General features: G+C 48.1%; 1 protein-coding gene across 1 annotated transcript in view; it reads left to right on the top strand.

The window, feature by feature from the left end:
* The first annotated feature begins 2389 nt into the window (after nt 1–2389).
* The window catches only part of LOC309545788 (uncharacterized protein), a 73724-nt gene continuing 58852 nt past the window's right edge, over nt 2390–17261 (top strand). Inside the window, exon 1 of the mRNA XM_082245139.1 lies at nt 2390–3014. Within this exon, the coding sequence (XP_082101265.1) occupies nt 2403–3014 (612 nt within the window). The 5' untranslated portion in view covers nt 2390–2402. The remainder of the gene's footprint in view (nt 3015–17261) is intronic.

The following is a 17261-nucleotide window of genomic DNA, read 5'->3' as shown; positions in this document are numbered from 1 at the left end:
TTGTCCCTTTATTATATACGGCCAGCCCGTCACCTATATACTGCCAGCCCGTCACCTATATACTGCCAGCCCGTCGCCTATATACTGCCAGCCCGTCGCCTATATACTGCCAGCCCGTCGCCTATATACTGCCAGCCCGTCACACACATATATATATACTGCCAGCCCATCATATGTACTGCCAGCCCATTACATATATATACCCAGTAGTCCTGTCATCAAATCTTCACAAAATGTGTACAGTACACTTCTCTTCTCATTTCACTCCTCTTCCCTTTCCCCTCCTCGCTTCTCTTCCCTTTCCCCTCCTCACTTCTCTTCCCTTTCCCCTCCTCGCTTCTCTTCCCTTTCCCCTCCTCACTTCTCTTCCCTTTCCCCTCCTCACTTCTCTTCCTTTCCCCTCCTCACTTCTCTTCCCTTTCCCCTCCTCACTTCTCTTCCCTTTCCCCTCCTCACTTCTCTTCCCTTTCCCCTTCTCTCTCCTCTTCCCTTTCCTCTCTTCTCGCTTCCTCTTCCCTTTCCCCTCTTCTCTCTTCCTCTTCCCTTTCCCCTCTTCTCGCTTCCTCTTCCCTTTCCCCTCTTCTCGCTTCTCTTCCCTTTCCCCTTCTCTCTCCTCTTCCCTTTCCCCTCCTCTCTTCCTCTTTCCTTTCCCCTCTTCTCTCTTCCTCTTCCCTTTCCCCTCTTCTCGCTTCCTCTTCCCTTTCCCCTCTTCTCGCTTCCTCTTCCCTTTCCCCTCTTCTCTCTTCCTCTTCCCTTCCCTTTCCCCTCTTCTCGCTTCCTCTTCCCTTCCCTTTCCCCTCTTCTCGCTTCCTCTTCCCTTTCCCTTTCCCCTCTTCTCGCTTCCTCTTCCCTTTCCCTTCCCCCTCTTCTCGCTTCCTCTTCCCTTTCCCTTCCCCCTCTTCTCGCTTCCTCTTCCCTTTCCCTTCCCCCTCTTCTCGCTTCCTCTTCCCTTTCCCTTCCCCCTTCTTCTCGCTTCCTCTTCCCTTTCCCTTCCCCCCTCTTCTCGCTTCCTCTTCCCTTTCCCTTCCCCCCTCTTCTCGCTTCCTCTTCCCTTTCCCTTCCCCCCTCTTCTCGCTTCCTCTTCCCTTTCCCTTCCCCCCCCTCTTCTCGCTTCCTCTTCCCTTTCCCTTCCCCCCCCTCTTCTCGCTTCCTCTTCCCTTTCCCTTCCCCCCTCTTCTCGCTTCCTCTTCCCTTTCCCTTCCCCCCTCTTCTCGCTTCCTCTTCCCTTTCCCTTCCCCCCTCTTCTCGCTTCCTCTTCCCTTTCCCTTCCCCCCTCTTCTCGCTTCCTCTTCCCTTTCCCTTCCCCCCTCTTCTCGCTTCCCTCTTCCCTCTTCCAATGGATGTGGTCACTGGCCTGTGTGGGCGAGGTCATTGGCCTGTAGGTAGATGGGGGTCACTGGCCTGTGTGGACGAGGTCATTGGCCTGTGGGTAGACGGGGGTCATTGGCCTGTGGGTAGACGGGGGTCATTGGCCTGTGGGTAGACGGGGGTCATTGGCCTGTGGGTAGACGGGGGTCATTGGCCTGTAGTTAGACGGTGGGGGGCCATTGGCCTGTAGTTAGACGGTGGGGGGCCATTGGCCTGTAGTTAGACGGTGGGGGGCCATTGGCCTGTAGTTAGACGGTGGGGGCCCATTGACCTGTAGTTAGACGGGGGGGCCCATTGACCTGTAGTTAGACGGTGGGGGCCCATTGACCTGTAGTTAGACGGGGGGGGCCCATTGACCTGTAGTTAGACGGGGGGGCCCATTGACCTGTAGTTAGACGGTGGGGGCCCATTGACCTGTAGTTAGACGGTGGGGGCCCATTGACCTGTAGTTAGACGGGGGGGGCCCATTGACCTGTAGTTAGACGGGGGGGCCCATTGACCTGTAGTTAGACGGTGGGGGCCCATTGACCTGTAGTTAGACGGGGGGGGCCCATTGACCTGTAGTTAGACGGGGGGGCCCATTGGCCTGTAGTTAGACGGTGGGGGCCCATTGGCCTGTAGTTAGACGGTGGGGGCCCATTGACCTGTAGTTAGACGGGGGGGCCCATTGACCTGTAGTTAGACGGGGGGGCCCATTGACCTGTAGTTAGACGGTGGGGGCCCATTGACCTGTAGTTAGACGGTGGGGGCCCATTGACCTGTAGTTAGACGGTGGGGGCCCATTGACCTGTAGTTAGACGGTGGGGGCCCATTGACCTGTAGTTAGACGGTGGGGGCCCATTGACCTGTAGTTAGACGGTGGGGGCCCATTGACCTGTAGTTAGACGGGGGGGCCCATTGGCCCGTAGTTAGACGGGGGGGGTCGTTGGCCTGTAGATGAGGATGAAATCTAAGCAGATTAAAGTTGAGTTTTGAGTCTCTTTGGTGGTGATGTGTTTTGGTTTTTCCTGTGCAGGAGGTGAGGGGGGGTCACCATGGAAGACAAGAAGGTGGGCACCGAGCCGGTGAAGATCGAGTCCCCAGACATCATGCTGGATGAGATGCACCTGAAGAGCGAGCCGCAGATAGACGAGGGATCCGTTGTGATGGGGGAACCCATGGACTGCCTTGTGGATTATCATTTAGGAACGCAGCTGACGGTGGAGCGGGAGATCCAGATCGGGGACGGCACCCCGCCGTGTTTGGACTACGACGCCAACTTCCCACCTAAAAAGAACGCCAAGCCGCGGCAGGGGAGACTGTCCGCCGAGCGCAACTTTACCTGCGGGCAGTGCGGAAAAAGCTTCCTGCGCAGCACGGACCTGGCCAAACACGAGAAGGCGCACAGCGAGGAGAAAACATACATGTGTAGCATCTGCGGGAAGAACTTCCGTAGGCACACCTCACTGCTGATCCACGCCCGGATTCACACCGGGGAACGCCCGTACCAGTGTACCCAGTGCGGGAAAAGCTTTGTACAGCGGCAGCACCTCACCACCCACCAACGCACGCACACCGGAGAGAAACCTTTCCAGTGTATAGAATGCGGCAAGGGATTCCGCTGGAGGTCCGAGCTCCTCAAACATCAGAAGAACCACGCTGACAAGGTGAGAGCAGGGGGCGGAGCCAGGCCTGTGTATGTCACCCTACAACAGGACTACAGAACACCTCCCCATCTCATTATCTCTGGGCTAGGTGTCCTGTAGAACTGAGAACCTGGTAAGGGTGCAGCAAAGACCAAAAGTGTGTGTGTGTGTGTGGGGGGGGGGGGGGGGTTATCTGTTTAGAAGATTTCTGGCAGGATCAGCAGACATTTATTTTTTTTAACTTCTCAAAATGCATTCAATGGAATATTTAACCATTTCTGGACTGGAAGGATTTTCCCCCCCCTTAATGACCAGGCCATATTTTGCAATTCGGCACTGCGTTACTTTAACCACTTGCCGACTTGCGCACGACTATTTACTGCGGCGGTCAGCCCCTCACAAGCAGAGTGACGTAGGGCTACGTCGCTAGCCTGTAAGGGTTTTGGGAGCGAGCGCACGCTCCCGTTCGGTCACGGACCCCCCCCCCCATGCTTGTGCCCGGCGGACCCGATGTCTGCTGGTCACTAGCGATCGTCCGTTACAGCGGGAGAAAGGCAGGTGGCTAATGTAAACAAAGCCGCCTGTCATTCTCCCCTGTGTAAGAATGGAGATCAAACGGTTCTACTATGTAGGACTGTTGATCACTGTTCCTACACAGCAAGCCACAGCCAATCACAGTTAGAAGCACGCCCCTAGGGACACACATAACCCCTCCCTGTCCAATACAGTTAACCCGTTCCCTGCCAGTGTCATTTTTACAGTAACAGTGCATATGTACAGCACTGATTACTGTAGTAATGTCACTGGTAACCCCAAAAGTGTCAAAAATGGCAGTCAAGGGTCCGATCTGTCCGCCGCAATGTCGCAGTCCCGCAAAAAAAAATCGCAGATCGCCGCCATTACGCGTTAAAAAAAAAAAATGACAAAAATCTTTCCCTTAGTTAGTAAACGCAATAACTTTTGCGCAAACCAATCAAAATACGCTTTTTGCGATTTTTTTTTTTTTTTTTTTTTTTTTTTTTTTTTTAACCAAATATATGGTAAAAAAAAATTGGCCTAAAATGTTAAAAATTTTTGATTTTTACATTTTTTTTGGGGAATTTCATATAAAAAAATGTGAAAAATATTGTTATTTTTGCAAAATTTCTGCTCTTTTTTTGTCTATAGCGCATGATCAAAAAATCGCACAGGTGATCAAATACCACCAAAAGAAAGCTCTGTTTGTGGGGAAAAAAAAGGACGCCAAATTAGTTTAGGTACAGCGTCGCACGACCACGCAATTGTCCGTTAAAGTCACGCAGTGCCGAATCGCAAAAAAAACCCTGGTCAGGAAGGGGGTAAAATCTTCCAGGGCTTAAGTGGTTAAGGGATAATTGTGCGGTCGTGTGACGCTGTACCCAAATAAAATTTGTTTTTTTTTCACCCCACAAACAGAGCTTTCTTTTGGTGGTATTTGATCACCTCACCTGTGCGATTTTTTTTTTTTTTTTTTTTATTTATTTATTTTTATTTTTGTGCTATAAACAAAAAAAGACCGACAATTTTCAGAAAAAAAAACAATTTTTTTTTTACTTTCTGCTTTAAAACATTCTCTAAGGCTGCATTCACATGTCAGCTTATAATCGCGGGCAGAACCGCCGCGGTTCCGCCCGCGATTCGGAGATTTATTGCAAATCGCGGGACGCCTAGCGTTGCCCGTTGATTTGCAATAGCCCCCCAAACGCCGAGCGATGTTGCCGCGATTTACGCCCGCCGAATCGCGGCAACATCGCGCAAACAAAATCACGGGACGCAATACGCTCCAAAAAAGTACAAGAGCTTCTTTTTGGGCAGATTACAGGCGTTTTCCATTGGTTTCTATTCAATCTAAAAACGCCTACACAAAAAAACGCCTGTAAATCGCTGTAAAAATCGCGGTAAAAAACGCGTGAAAACGCTACGCTCAGGTGTGAATGTAGCCAAAAAAAAAAAAAATCTAATTTTTTCATCATTTTAGATCAATTTGTATTCTGCTCCGTATTTTTGGTGAAAAAAAATCGCAGTTGTATATTGATTAGTTTGCGCAATAGTTATCGTGTTGCTTTAACTGACACTTTCGTGGTCGTGCGACGCTGTACCTAAATAAAATTGATGTCCTTTTTTTACCCACAAACAGAGATTTCTTTTGGTGGTATTTGATCACCTGTGCGTATTTTTTTATTTTTTTTTTTTTTGCGCTATAAACAAAAAAAGAGCGACAATTTTTTTTTCTTTCTGCTATATAACATTCTCAATAAAAAAAAAAAAAGTAAAAATCTAATTTTTTCATCATTTTAGGCCAATTTGTATTCTGCTACATATTTTTGGTAAACGAAATCCCAATAAGCGTATTTTAACCACTTTACCACCGCCCACAGTAATATTACTGCGGCAAAGTGGTTCGTTATCGTCTGACGACGTAGTACTACGTCGTCAGACACTCCCCCTTCTGGGCGGCGCTTGCGCGCCGCCGGAGGCTCGCTCCCGCTGTTTTCATTCACAGCGGGAGTCGGGCCAGGGGAGGAGCAGCGGCGATCACCGCTGCTCTTACCCGATCGTCGGGGATCGAGTGTGGAGATCCGCCCGCCTGTGTAAACACAAGCGGGCGGATCTCCATAGTGACAGGGAGTGACAGATCGGACTGTTCAGCATAGCTGGACATCCGATCTGTCCATGACTCACTCAGGCCCCTCCCCCCCTACACGTCAGTAAGCACCAGGCATACATTAACCCCTCCCTCTCCAATAAAATTAACCCCTTCCCTGCCAGTGTCATTTTTACAGTAACAGTGCATATGTATAGCACTGATTACTGCAGTAATGTCACTGGTACCCCCAAAAGTGTCAAAAATGTCAGTCAAGGGTCCGATCTGTCCGCCGCAATGTCGCAGTCCCGCAAAAAAAAAAAAATCGCAGATCGCCGCCATTACGCGTTAAAAAAAAAAACCACCAAAAATGACAGAAATCTTTCCCTTAGTTAGTAAACGCAATAACTTTTGCGCAAACCAATCAAAATACGCTTATTGCGATTTTTTTTTTTTTTTACCAAACATAGGTAGCAGAAAACAAATTGGCCAAAAATTTTTAAAAAAATTGGTTTTTACATCTTTTTTGGGGGGAATTTCATATAAAAAAAATGTTAAAAATATTGTTTTTTTCAAAATAAACGCTCTTTTTTTGTTTATAGCGCAAAAAGTAAAAATCGCACAGGTGATCAAATACCACCAAAAGAAAGCTCTGTTTGTGGGAAAAAAAGGACGCAAATTTCGTTTGGGTACGGCATTGCATGACCGCGCAATTGTCAGTTGAAGTCGCACAGCGCCGAATCTCAAAAAGTGGCCTGGACGGAAGACAGCAAAATCCTCCGGTGGTAAAGTGGTTAATTGGTTTGCGCAAAAGTTATTGCGTTGCTTTAACTGACAATTGCGCAGTCGTGCGACCCTGTACCCAAATAAAATTTATGTCCTTTTTTTTCCCCCAGAATAGAGATTATTTTTGGAATTTGATCACCTCTGCGTTTTTTTTTTATTTTTAATTTTTGCGCTATAAACAAAAAAAGATCCACAATTCTAAAAAAAAAGCAATATATATTTTATTTTTTTTTTTACTTTCTGCTATATAACGTTCCCAATAAAAAAAAAAAAAAAAAATTAAAAATCGTGGTAAAAATCGCGGTAAAAAACACGTGAAAACGCTACGCTCAGGTGTGAATGTAGCCAAAAAAAAAAAAAAAATGTAAAAATCAAATTTTTTTATCATTTTAGATCAATTTGTATTCTGCTCCGTATTTTTGGTGAAAAAAATCGCAGTTGTATATTTGTTAGTTTGCACGATAGTTATTGCGTTGCTTTAACAGACAATTGCGCGGTCATGTGACGCTGTACCCAAATAAAATTGATGTCCTTTTTTTCCCACAAACAGAGATTTCTTTTGGTGGTATTTGATCACCTGTGCGATTTTTACTTTCTGCGCTATAAACAAAAAAAGAGCGACAATTTTGAAAAAAAAAAACAATATTTTTCACTTTCTGCTGTATGACATTCCCCAAAAAAATTTAAAAAACCTAATTTTTTTTCATCCGTTTTGTTTTCTGCTACATATTTTTGGTAAAAAAAAAAATCGCAATAAGTGTATTTTGATTGGTTTGCGCAAAAGATATCGCGTCTACAAACTACGGGAAAGATTTGTCATTTTTTATTTATTTATTTTTTTTACTAGTAATGGCGGCGATCTGCGATTTTTAGCGGGACTGCGACATTGCGGCGGACAGATCGGACCCCTAGCTGACATTTTTGACACATTTGGGGGGACCGGTGACATTACTACAGTAATCAGTGCTATAAATATGCACTGTCACTGTACTAATGACACTGGCAGGGAAGAGGGTTAACACTGGGAGTGATCAAGGGGTTAAATGCGAGCCTAGGGGAGTGATTCTAACTGTGGGGGCGGGGCTTGCGAAATGACCATAGAGACCTGTGATCCTATATGGAAGGGAGAAGAACGGACAGATGTGTTTACAACAGCCGACCGTTCTTCTCTCTCAGCGGGAAACAATTGCGGGTGTCAGGCGACAATGAGACCCGGCTGCATGCACTGTCACTGTACTAATGACACTGGCAGGGAAGGGGGGTAACTCAGTGGTGATCAAAGGGTTAGGTGTGAGCCTAGGGGGTGTTTTCTAACTGTAAGGGGGGAGGGACTTGTAAAATGGACACAGAGACCTGTGATTCTATATAGAAGGATCACAGGGGCTCTGTGATCATTACAGGGAGAAGAACGGTCAGCTGGGCTTACAACATCCGACCGTCCTTCTCTCTCAGCGGGGAGCGATCGTGGGTGTCAGGCGGCAATCGGTGTCGCTGGTCCCATGGATCGGCTTCCCTGCTGCCTAGTGAGGGTCCCCAGGACCGCTCCAACCTGCCGCAGTATATCTGCTCCTTAAGCACTTGAAGACCAGGTCTAGGCTGACTCAAAAAATCCATATATATATATATTAGGGATGCACCGAAATGAAAATTTTGGGCCGTAGCCGGCTGGTTTCCATCCCTACAAGTCAGCTGTATGGGATGGAGCGGGGCGCTGCAGAGGACCCGGGACTGGGATCAGCACAGGATATGCTGCGGAGAGTCTGGGCATTGACCTGGCCCGGGAATAGAAAGGGCAGCAGCAACAGCACCGGGCAGCCAATGTAATGACAGACGGACACAGTGTAGGACACAGGTGTCAAACACAAGGCCCGCGGGCCGAATCCGGCCCTCCAGGCCATTTTATGTGGCCCTCGCACCTCTCCTGTAGCTGCAGGATAGCTCCAGTCCTCCTCCAGATCTTATACTTTCTGCTTTCCAGCTTTTTCCCAGCAGCACCACAAGCTAAGGGAGGTGCACTGTGATGTAAGGGAGGGTGGGGGACTCAACTTTTGATGGTGGAGAGGCTCTTGACGTCTTATGTAAGGGTAGGGGAGGCTCTTGACATCTAGTCTTACAGATACAACCGGCCCTTTTGAGGGCAATCATAATGCAGGTGCGGCCCGCGATTAAATTAGAGTTTGACACCCCTGGTGTAGGACTTGGGATGGCGCAGAACTAGGACGTCACTGGTTGCTAGCACACTAGGGCTGCCACGACGCGTCGACTACAACAAATCGTCGACGTGCGTGAAAAGCGACGTCACACGCCCCCATTGCCGGCCGGCTAAAATTCCCCCGCCGGGCTCCGTCGGAGACGAGAGGTGAGCGCTGACCGTCTCCAGCACCCCTGTACTCCCTGTACTGCCACAGCTTCTGCCGCAACACACATTCGCCATCCTCCCCCGATCACCCAGCTACTTAGAGATGTCACATTTGCGACGCTACACCGGCTTGTAATGGCCTGTACTAGGTGGGAGGGCTTACTGGGGGGTCTGTACTGGGAGGGGGGACTTACTAAGTGGTCTGTACAGTACAGACCACTTATGCCTCGTTTCCACTGAGCGGAACGGTTCGGGTCGGTACAGTTTGGAAGGGTTAGAATGGTCCGGTCTATTCAGGTGAGCATTTCCACTGCAAGTCGGGCCACCAGGGACCATGCAGGGTTTCCACCAAATGAGGTGTTTGTTTTGCTCTTTCATTTGACGTGAGCATTGATGGTTTCCTGTCCGCCAATCAGAGGACTCTATCGTGTGACGCCAGTAGCTCCGCCCTAACCGTACCATTTCCTATGGCCCTACATCTGAAGCAGGACCAGGAATGGTGCGGTTTGGTTCGGTTGTATGGGCCACTTTCATAATGGAAACACTCAAAATAGCGTACCGTACCGAACCGACCCGAACCGATCCGCTCAGTGGAAACGAGGCATTAGTAAGCCCCCCCTCCCAGTACAGACCCCCCTCTAAGCCCTCCCACCCAGTACAGACCCCTTAGTAAGCCCCTCTCCCAGTGCAGACCCCTCAGTAAGCCCTCCCACCTAGTAAAGTCTGTACTAGGTGGGAGGGCTTACTGAGGGGTCTGCACTGGGAGGGGGGCTTACTAAGTGGTCTGTACTAGGTGGGAGGGCTTACTGAGGTGTCTGTACTGGGAGGGGGGCTTACTGAGGGGTCTGTACTGGGAGGGGGGTTTAGTAAGTGGTCTGTACTAGATGGGAGGGCTTACTGAGGGGTCTGTACTGGGAGGGGGGCTTACTGAGGGGTCTGTACTGGGAGGGGGGCTTACTGAGGGGTCTGTACTGGGAGGGGGGTTTAGTAAGTGGTCTGTACTAGATGGGAGGGCTTATTGAGGGGTCTGTACTGGGAGTGGGGCTTACTGAGGGGTCTGCACTGGGAGGGGGTCTGCACTGGGAGGGGGGCTTACTGAGGGGTCTGTATTAATTTCAGGATTAATTAGCTAATCAAAAAAACACTAAATTAAGCAAAAAAAAAATAAAAATAAAAATAATCGTTAGATTAGTCGACTAATCGTAAAAATAATCGATAGATTAGTCGACAGACAAATTAATCGTTAGTTGCAGCCCTATAGCACCCACTAAAGCGCCCGGCGGAGGAACAAAGCAGAGATACCCGCCTGACAGGAAGGTGTTAGGCTCAGCTATTAGCGGCCGCTCGCCCGCCCGTGTACTTCATCTGCATTGCGTCCAATAATTTTCGGCATCTTTGATCCGTTTTTGGCCGAAATGAGATAGGCCCATTTTCGGCCGAAATTTCGGTGCACCACTAATATATATATATATATATATATATATATATATATATATATATATATATATATATATATATATATATGTTTATAAGTAAATGTTACATTTTATATTATATATATATTAGTGTGTGAAAAAAAAAGGTGCGCAAATACCGAGAGGCATAAAAAAAATTTCATCGATTGCCATTTTACTCTCTAGGGCCTCTGCTGAAACCCCCCCCCCCCCTCCCCCCTTTTTCCGGTGCTTCTACCGGGTCACCTGTGCGATCCAAAAACCAGAGAATGAATCCACAGCGGTGGAAGTTCACCATAGAGAATACCACGGACCAGATGGTCTCTCTATGACTTTCGAAGGCCAGGCACGATGTTATGACCTCGGTAATTGTAAACACTGCCATTGCCTCAGCTGGGAAGCCTGAGATTTTTTTTTTTTTTTTCTGATTTTAGGCTTTCCAGCCTAGAGGAGAGATGTGGGGTCTTATAGATCTCAGTAAAGAGGACCTGTCATGTCTATTCCTATTACAAAGTATTTTTACATTCCTTGTAATAGGAATAAAAGTGATTAAAATAAAAAATGCAAAAGTAAAGTGTTAAAATATAAATATAAAATAAACAATAAAAAAAATAACAAAAAATAAAATGTAAATCGCACCTGTCCCCACGTGCTCGCTAGCAGAAGCGAATGCATACATGGGCCACGCCCACATATGTAAACGGCGTTAAAACCACACATGTGGGGTATCGCCGCGTTCGTTAGAGCGAGAGCAATAATTCTAGCACAAGACCTCCTCTGTAACTCTAAAAAGGTATCCTGTAAAAAAATTTAAAACATCGCCTGTGGAGTACCGAAGTTTGGCACCATTTCATGAGCGTGCGCAATTTTAACCACTTGCCAACCGCCTCAAGTACATTTACTGCGGCGGTCAGCCCCTCCTGGGCAAAGTGATGTAGTACTACGTCGCTCGCCCAGGAGCCTGTAGGGGGTGAGCGCGCGCCGCCGGAGGCGCGCCCCCGCTCGTTCAGGGACACCCCCACGCGAGTGACCGGCGGCTCCGATGTCCGCCGTTCACTCGCGATCTCCCACTGGAGAGGGAGAAAGGCAGGCGGCTGATGTAAACAAAGCCGTCTGTCATTCTCCCTGGTGTAACTGCAGAGATCATACGATCCTGCTATGTAGGATCGTATGTCTCTGTTGTTACATCACTAGCCACACCCCTCTACAGTTAGAATCACGCCCCTAGGGACACACTTAACCCCTGGATCACTAATAAAGTTAACCCCTTCCCTGCGTCATTTTTACAGTAACAGTGCATATGTATAGCAGTAATGTCACTGGTCCCCCCAAAAGTGTCAAAAATGTCAGTCAGGGGTCCGATCTGTCTGCCGCAATGTTGCAGTCCCGCAAAAAAAAATCGCACATCTCCGCCATTACTCGTTAAAAAAAAAAAAAACAATAAAAATGCCATAAATCTTTCCGGTAGTTAGTAAATGCAATAACTTTTGCGCAAACCAATCAAAATACGCTTATTGTGATTTTTTTTTTTTTTTTACCGAAAATATGTAGCAGAAAACAAATTGGCCTAAAATGGTAAAAAAATTAGATATTTACTTTTTTTTTTGGGGGGGGGGAAATTTAATGTAAAAAAATGTAAAAAACTATTGTTATTTTTTCAAAATTGACGCAAACCAATCAAAATACGCTTATTGGGATTTTGTAGCGGAATACAAAAAGGATGAAAAAAAATTTTGATTTTTAAATTTTTTTGGGAATGTTATATAGCAGAAAGTGAAAAATATTATTATTATTTTTTTTTTTCAGAATTGTCGCTCTTTTTTTTTTTTTGTTTATAGCGCGAAAATTAAAAATCGCACAGGTGATCAAATACCACCAAAAGAAAGCTCTGTTTGTGGGGAAAAAAGGACGTAAATTTCGTTTAGGTACGAACGCGCAATTGTCCGTTAAAATCACGCAGTGCCGAATCGCAAAATAGGCCCTGGTCTTTGAGCAGCCAAATCCTCCGGGGCTGAAGTGGTTAAAGCAGTGCATGTTGGGTATCTATTTACTCAGAGCAACTTTTTATCTTTCACATTATGGAAAGATAATCCACAAATAATTAATTGGAAAAAAATAAATCTTTACTATTTTTTTATGTTTTAATTTTTTATTAACCACTTCCATACCAGGCCTATTTCGGACACTTTGTGTTTACAAGTTAAAACCAGTATTTATTCCTAGAAAACTACTTAGAACCCCCAAACATTCTATATATTTTTTTAGCAAAGACTCTTGAGAATAAAATGGCAGTCATTGCAATATTTTTTGTCACGCGGTATTTGCGCAGCGGTCTTTAAAACGCCATTTTTTGGGGAAAAATCCCATTTCACTGCATTTAAAAAATACTAAACAGTAAAGTTAGCCCATTTTTTTTGTATATTGTGAAAGAACATGTCATTCCGAGTAAATAGATACCCAACATGTTACAGTTTAAAATTGCGTCCCCCCGTGGGATGGCGACAAACTACGGTCAATAGAGATCTCAACAGGCGACACTTTAAATTTATTTAACGGTTAACAGTTTAGAGTTAGAGTGTAGCTCTTTTTTTTAATTATTGCCCACGCTCTGGCGATCGCGGCGATACCTCACATGTGTGGTTTGAACAGCGATTTCATTCGCGGCTCGACTTCCGTATACGTTTTTTTTTGTGCGCGAGCTAACGGTGATCGGGGCGGCTAAATTTTTTTTTTTTTTTTCCCATTTATTTTATTTATTTTTTTAACTTTATTACAGTTTTTAAAAAAAAAATAAAAAATCTGATCACTTTTATTGCTGTCACAAGCAATGTAAACATCCCTTGTGACAGCAATATGCAGTGACAGGTACTCTTTATGGAGGGATCGAGGGTCTAAAAGACCCCAAACCCCTCCACTACACTTCCCTGTATGCAAAACGCCGAAAACTGCGTTTTTGCATACAGCCGTTTTTCAAATTTGGCGTCGTTTTGCAGCACACTAACCCGGAAGTGACGTCATGGACGCCGCCTCCGGGTTATGTCATCGGAGACCCGATCGATCCCGTTTCCGGCATTCATCGGGACTCCATCCAGCCGGCGGACGCGCCGGCTGGGTGCTCGGGGCTCCCGGTGGGACGGGAGCCCCGGTAAAAGCCGCGGCGGGAGGGGGGGGACGTCCCCTCCCGCCCCCCAGGGTAACGATCGAAACGACGTTCGTTATCGTTACCGACGGAAAGCCGACCGTCGGCTTCAAACCACGGTACCGGGATGATGTCTCTAGCTAGAGGCATCATCCCGGTATACCCACGCAAAGTTTACGACGTCATATGACGTCATTCCAGGGGGAAGTGGTTAATTAAACTTTTTTTTCCCCCAACATAAAACATAAAAAGCGACATAAAAAAAAAAAACGCCATTTTATTCCCTAGGGTCTCTGCTAAAAAAAAAACATGTGCAATGTTTGGGGGTTCTGAGTAATTTTCTAGCAAGAAAAAGATAATTTCTACATGTTGGAGAGGAGTGTGAGAATTGTAAAGGGTGCAGCGCCTTTGTCTTTGTATTGGGGGTTTACCATCAGGCCTGTTGGTGCCGGCTGCCAACTTCAATATTTTCAACCATGCCCAGATATAAATTTTTGTTTTTTAAGTGTCGGATTTGGCCTGGGTGGGAAGTGGTTAAAAAAGCAAATAATCCTAATCCGAGTTTTTGCTAAAAAAAAAAAAAAAAAAAAAATCTAATTTCTCTTACGTCCTCCGACAGTCGCCGCCTCTTCATATTCGTCACATATGGGGTATTAGACTTTGCTCCGAAGGAGTAGCTAGGCAACAGAATATGTTAACATTAAAGCTTTTAACATATCCCACCCTCAAGGGGTGGTCCCCTCAGTCAATACCCTCCTACTTCCTGCAACCATATCTCAGTTTTAATGTCTAGCTTGTCAGGAGTGGCTGGCTTTTCCAGTGCTGGGGCTTTGTGCCCCAGACTCTTTCTTCTTTTTTGATTTTTTGTTTGAGTTTTCTCTCTACCTTTACTTAGCTGTTCTTTTTGTCAGCATTAGTTGGTTCTTCGGATGAAGAGGATCATGCGGACTGGGTCTCGGGCTGATCCCCCTGGTCGCAGGTCGTGGGTCAGTGGCTTCCCAGTCTGCCATCGAGCGTTCAGCCAGGTAACGCTCCTGGCACAGTGAACGACCCATCCCTGTTCGGTGCAGGGATGATTGGTGAGGTGGCTACCTCACTGGACGCTGTGCGGTTTCATAACCCCCATTCTGTGCGTCTTGTATGCGACTCTCCCTGCCTCATGTGCAGCGGCTTGTTCGCCTGTGCGGGTCCCCCACGCCATTGAGAGGTAAGTGTATTTATGTGGGGACCTGTCTGTCTGGGGGGGTGTCAGTCTGGGACTGTGTAACCTGCCTCTATTCACACTGCTTGTCTCCCTATCTCTCGGCTGCATGCTGTGGGCTGCAAGGGGGGGGGGGGGGGGGAGCTGTGTGACACTGTGTGTGTCAGCCTTGTCAGTGTGAGAAGCTGTGTGCTGTGGGGCATGTTTTGTGGCATGTTTGGGCACTATACAGCGATCGCTGCGGCGATCTGACATGTTTTTTTATACATGGATGACATGTGTGCATTACTGTACTGTGGAGCGGCGGTTTCGGCGCCAAACGGCGCCATTTTGCCTGCATTCGCTCCGGCCGCATGTTCTACATGCATGGCGGCCATTTTCTTGTAGCCTCCCATAGGCTTTCATAGAGCACCCTGGCAGGACCACTTCCTCTTCTCCAGGAACACCGATCGAGGCAGCAGCAGCGGCGAGGGTCTCCTCAGGTTATATCCTTCTTATCCATTGCCTGTGTCAGTTTTATTGTCCCTGTGGGGGTCTCATTGTGCTTGTGTGTGGTGCGGTGGGCTGCGCTCGCCGCGCTTGTTAAAGGGGCAGTTAACCCTTTATTATCCGGCATTTGTAATGGGGGCAATGGATTCTCAGGAGGGCAAATTTCATACCGCCTTGGTGGAAAGCCAGGGGACCGCTGTTTCCCCCCCAGGGGGGGATTTAGCCACTATTGTGGCTGGCCTTGCTGCCCAGGTGCAAATGCTGGTGGCTGCTCAATCTACTAAAAGACCCAGAGTTTCTCTTTCCTCCGATTCTGAGGGTGAAGGTGATGGGGCTGTTATGGCGGGGACCTCCTTATCGGGGTCCCGCTCCTCCCTGGATCTAGTGGGGTCCGAGGTGGAGGCTGAAGTTGAAGGGGTTGATAATTCTCCCCCTGGCTCGCCTGAAGAGCTTGCAATCATGGATGAATTGATTGCTTCCATAAAACAAACGCTGCGTTTGCAGGATGAAGTGTGTCCCCCCCGCTGCCTTGGCGGCTTATGGGACGCAGAGAAAACGCAGGACGCTGCAGGTTTTTCCCTGCAATGATGATTTTCAGCGCGCTGTTAAGGAACAATGGCGCAATCTGCGCAAACCTTTTGCTGTACCAAGTAGGTTCAAGCTGCGTTATCCTTTCTCGCCTTCCACTGACGAAAGGTGGTGTGTGCCACCCCCAGTGGATCACGCAATTGCGGTTTTAAACAAATCCACTGCGATTCCTGCAGAGGATTCCCCTGTGTTCCGTGATGCCACGGATAGGAGATTGGAGTCTCTTGCCCGTCATACTTACTCTATTACGGGTTCTATGCTTAAGGCTCTGTTTGCCTCTCTCATGGCGGCCCAGGCGGTCGCAAGTTGGACGCAGATGCTTAGGCGCGTCCTAGTGGCCGATTCGGCCTCGCCGGCAACCCTGGATATGGTGGATCAAATCCACCAGGGTGTCATGTATCTGTGTGATGCGGATTTGGACCTAGTCCCGTTGGCTGCACGTGTGCACAGCGTGGCGGTGTTGTCTCGCCGCCTGGTTTGGTTGAAATGTTGGTCGGTGGACCAGTCTTCACGTAAGACCCTAGCCAATCTGCCTTATGATGGGTCTCGCCTTTTTGGGGAGTCCTTGGATGTGTTGATTAAGGGGATCACCGGAGGTAAGAGCACTCTCTTGCCCCATTTCCCCAAGGCTAAGGGGGCTTCTGGGAAGAAGCATGCTAATTTTCGGCCCCCTCAGGGGTCCTTTCGTGCCTTTCGGTCGCACTACAAGGGCAAACCGTTCAAAGGTCAAGGCTCTCAGAAGAAGCCCTGGTCTGGAAAACAGAAGTCCGGTCAATCCGGATCCGCAGCCCATAACAGTGCGGCCTGAAGGGGCGCCCTCACCCAGTTTTGGGGTGGGGGTACGCTTGCTCGGTTTTCTTCAGCCCTGGTTGGCCCGCGTGCGGGACAGATGGGTTCAGGAGATCGTTCGATCTGGTTACGAGATCGAGTTTCTCTCTCGGCCGGAGAGCAGATTTTTTCCCTCAAATCTTCAACTGTCTCCAGAGCGTTTACGGGACCTGCACCTGGCGGTGCGGGACCTAAAGGGCTCAGGGAGTGGTAGTTCCGGTGCCTCATCGGGACAGATTTCGGGGGTTTTATTCCAATCTGTTCACCGTGCCCAGAAAGGAGGGCAAGGTTCGTCCAATTCTGGACTTGAAGGCTCTGAACCGCTCTGTGCGGGTTCGCAAGTTCCGCATGGAATCCCTGCGGTCGGTGGTGGCTGCCCTGGTTCCGGGGGAATTCATGGCCTCCATCGATTTGAAGGATGCGTATCTTCACATCCCCATTTTCGAGGGTCACCAGAGGTACCTTCGATTTGCCATTGCGGAGGATCACTACCAGTTCGTGGCGTTGCCCTTTGGTCTCGCCTCGGCTCCGCGGGTCTTCACCAAGGTGCTTGCACCGGTTCTGGCATTATTGAGGGCCCAGGGCATTTCTGTCCTGGGGTATCTGGACGACATTCTGGTTCGGTCTGCGACCAGCCAGGGTCTGGAGAAGGACCTGTCTGTCACGATGCAAACTCTGCAGGAGTTTGGTTGGACGATAAATTTTCCAAAGTCGACACTGAGTCCGTCGGTTCGTCTTCCCTATCTGGGAATGATTCTGGACTCGGTGCAGGCGAAGGTCTTCCTGCCGGAAGACAAACTCAGAACTCTTCAGGAGGAAGTC

Source organism: Pelophylax lessonae (genome assembly GCF_965119305.1).
Source record: "Pelophylax lessonae genome assembly, chromosome: 2".
In the NCBI taxonomy this organism is placed as follows: domain Eukaryota; kingdom Metazoa; phylum Chordata; class Amphibia; order Anura; family Ranidae; genus Pelophylax; species Pelophylax lessonae.
The sequence above is the reverse complement of the archived record's forward strand: the minus strand, read 5'-3'. Positions and strand labels throughout refer to the sequence as shown.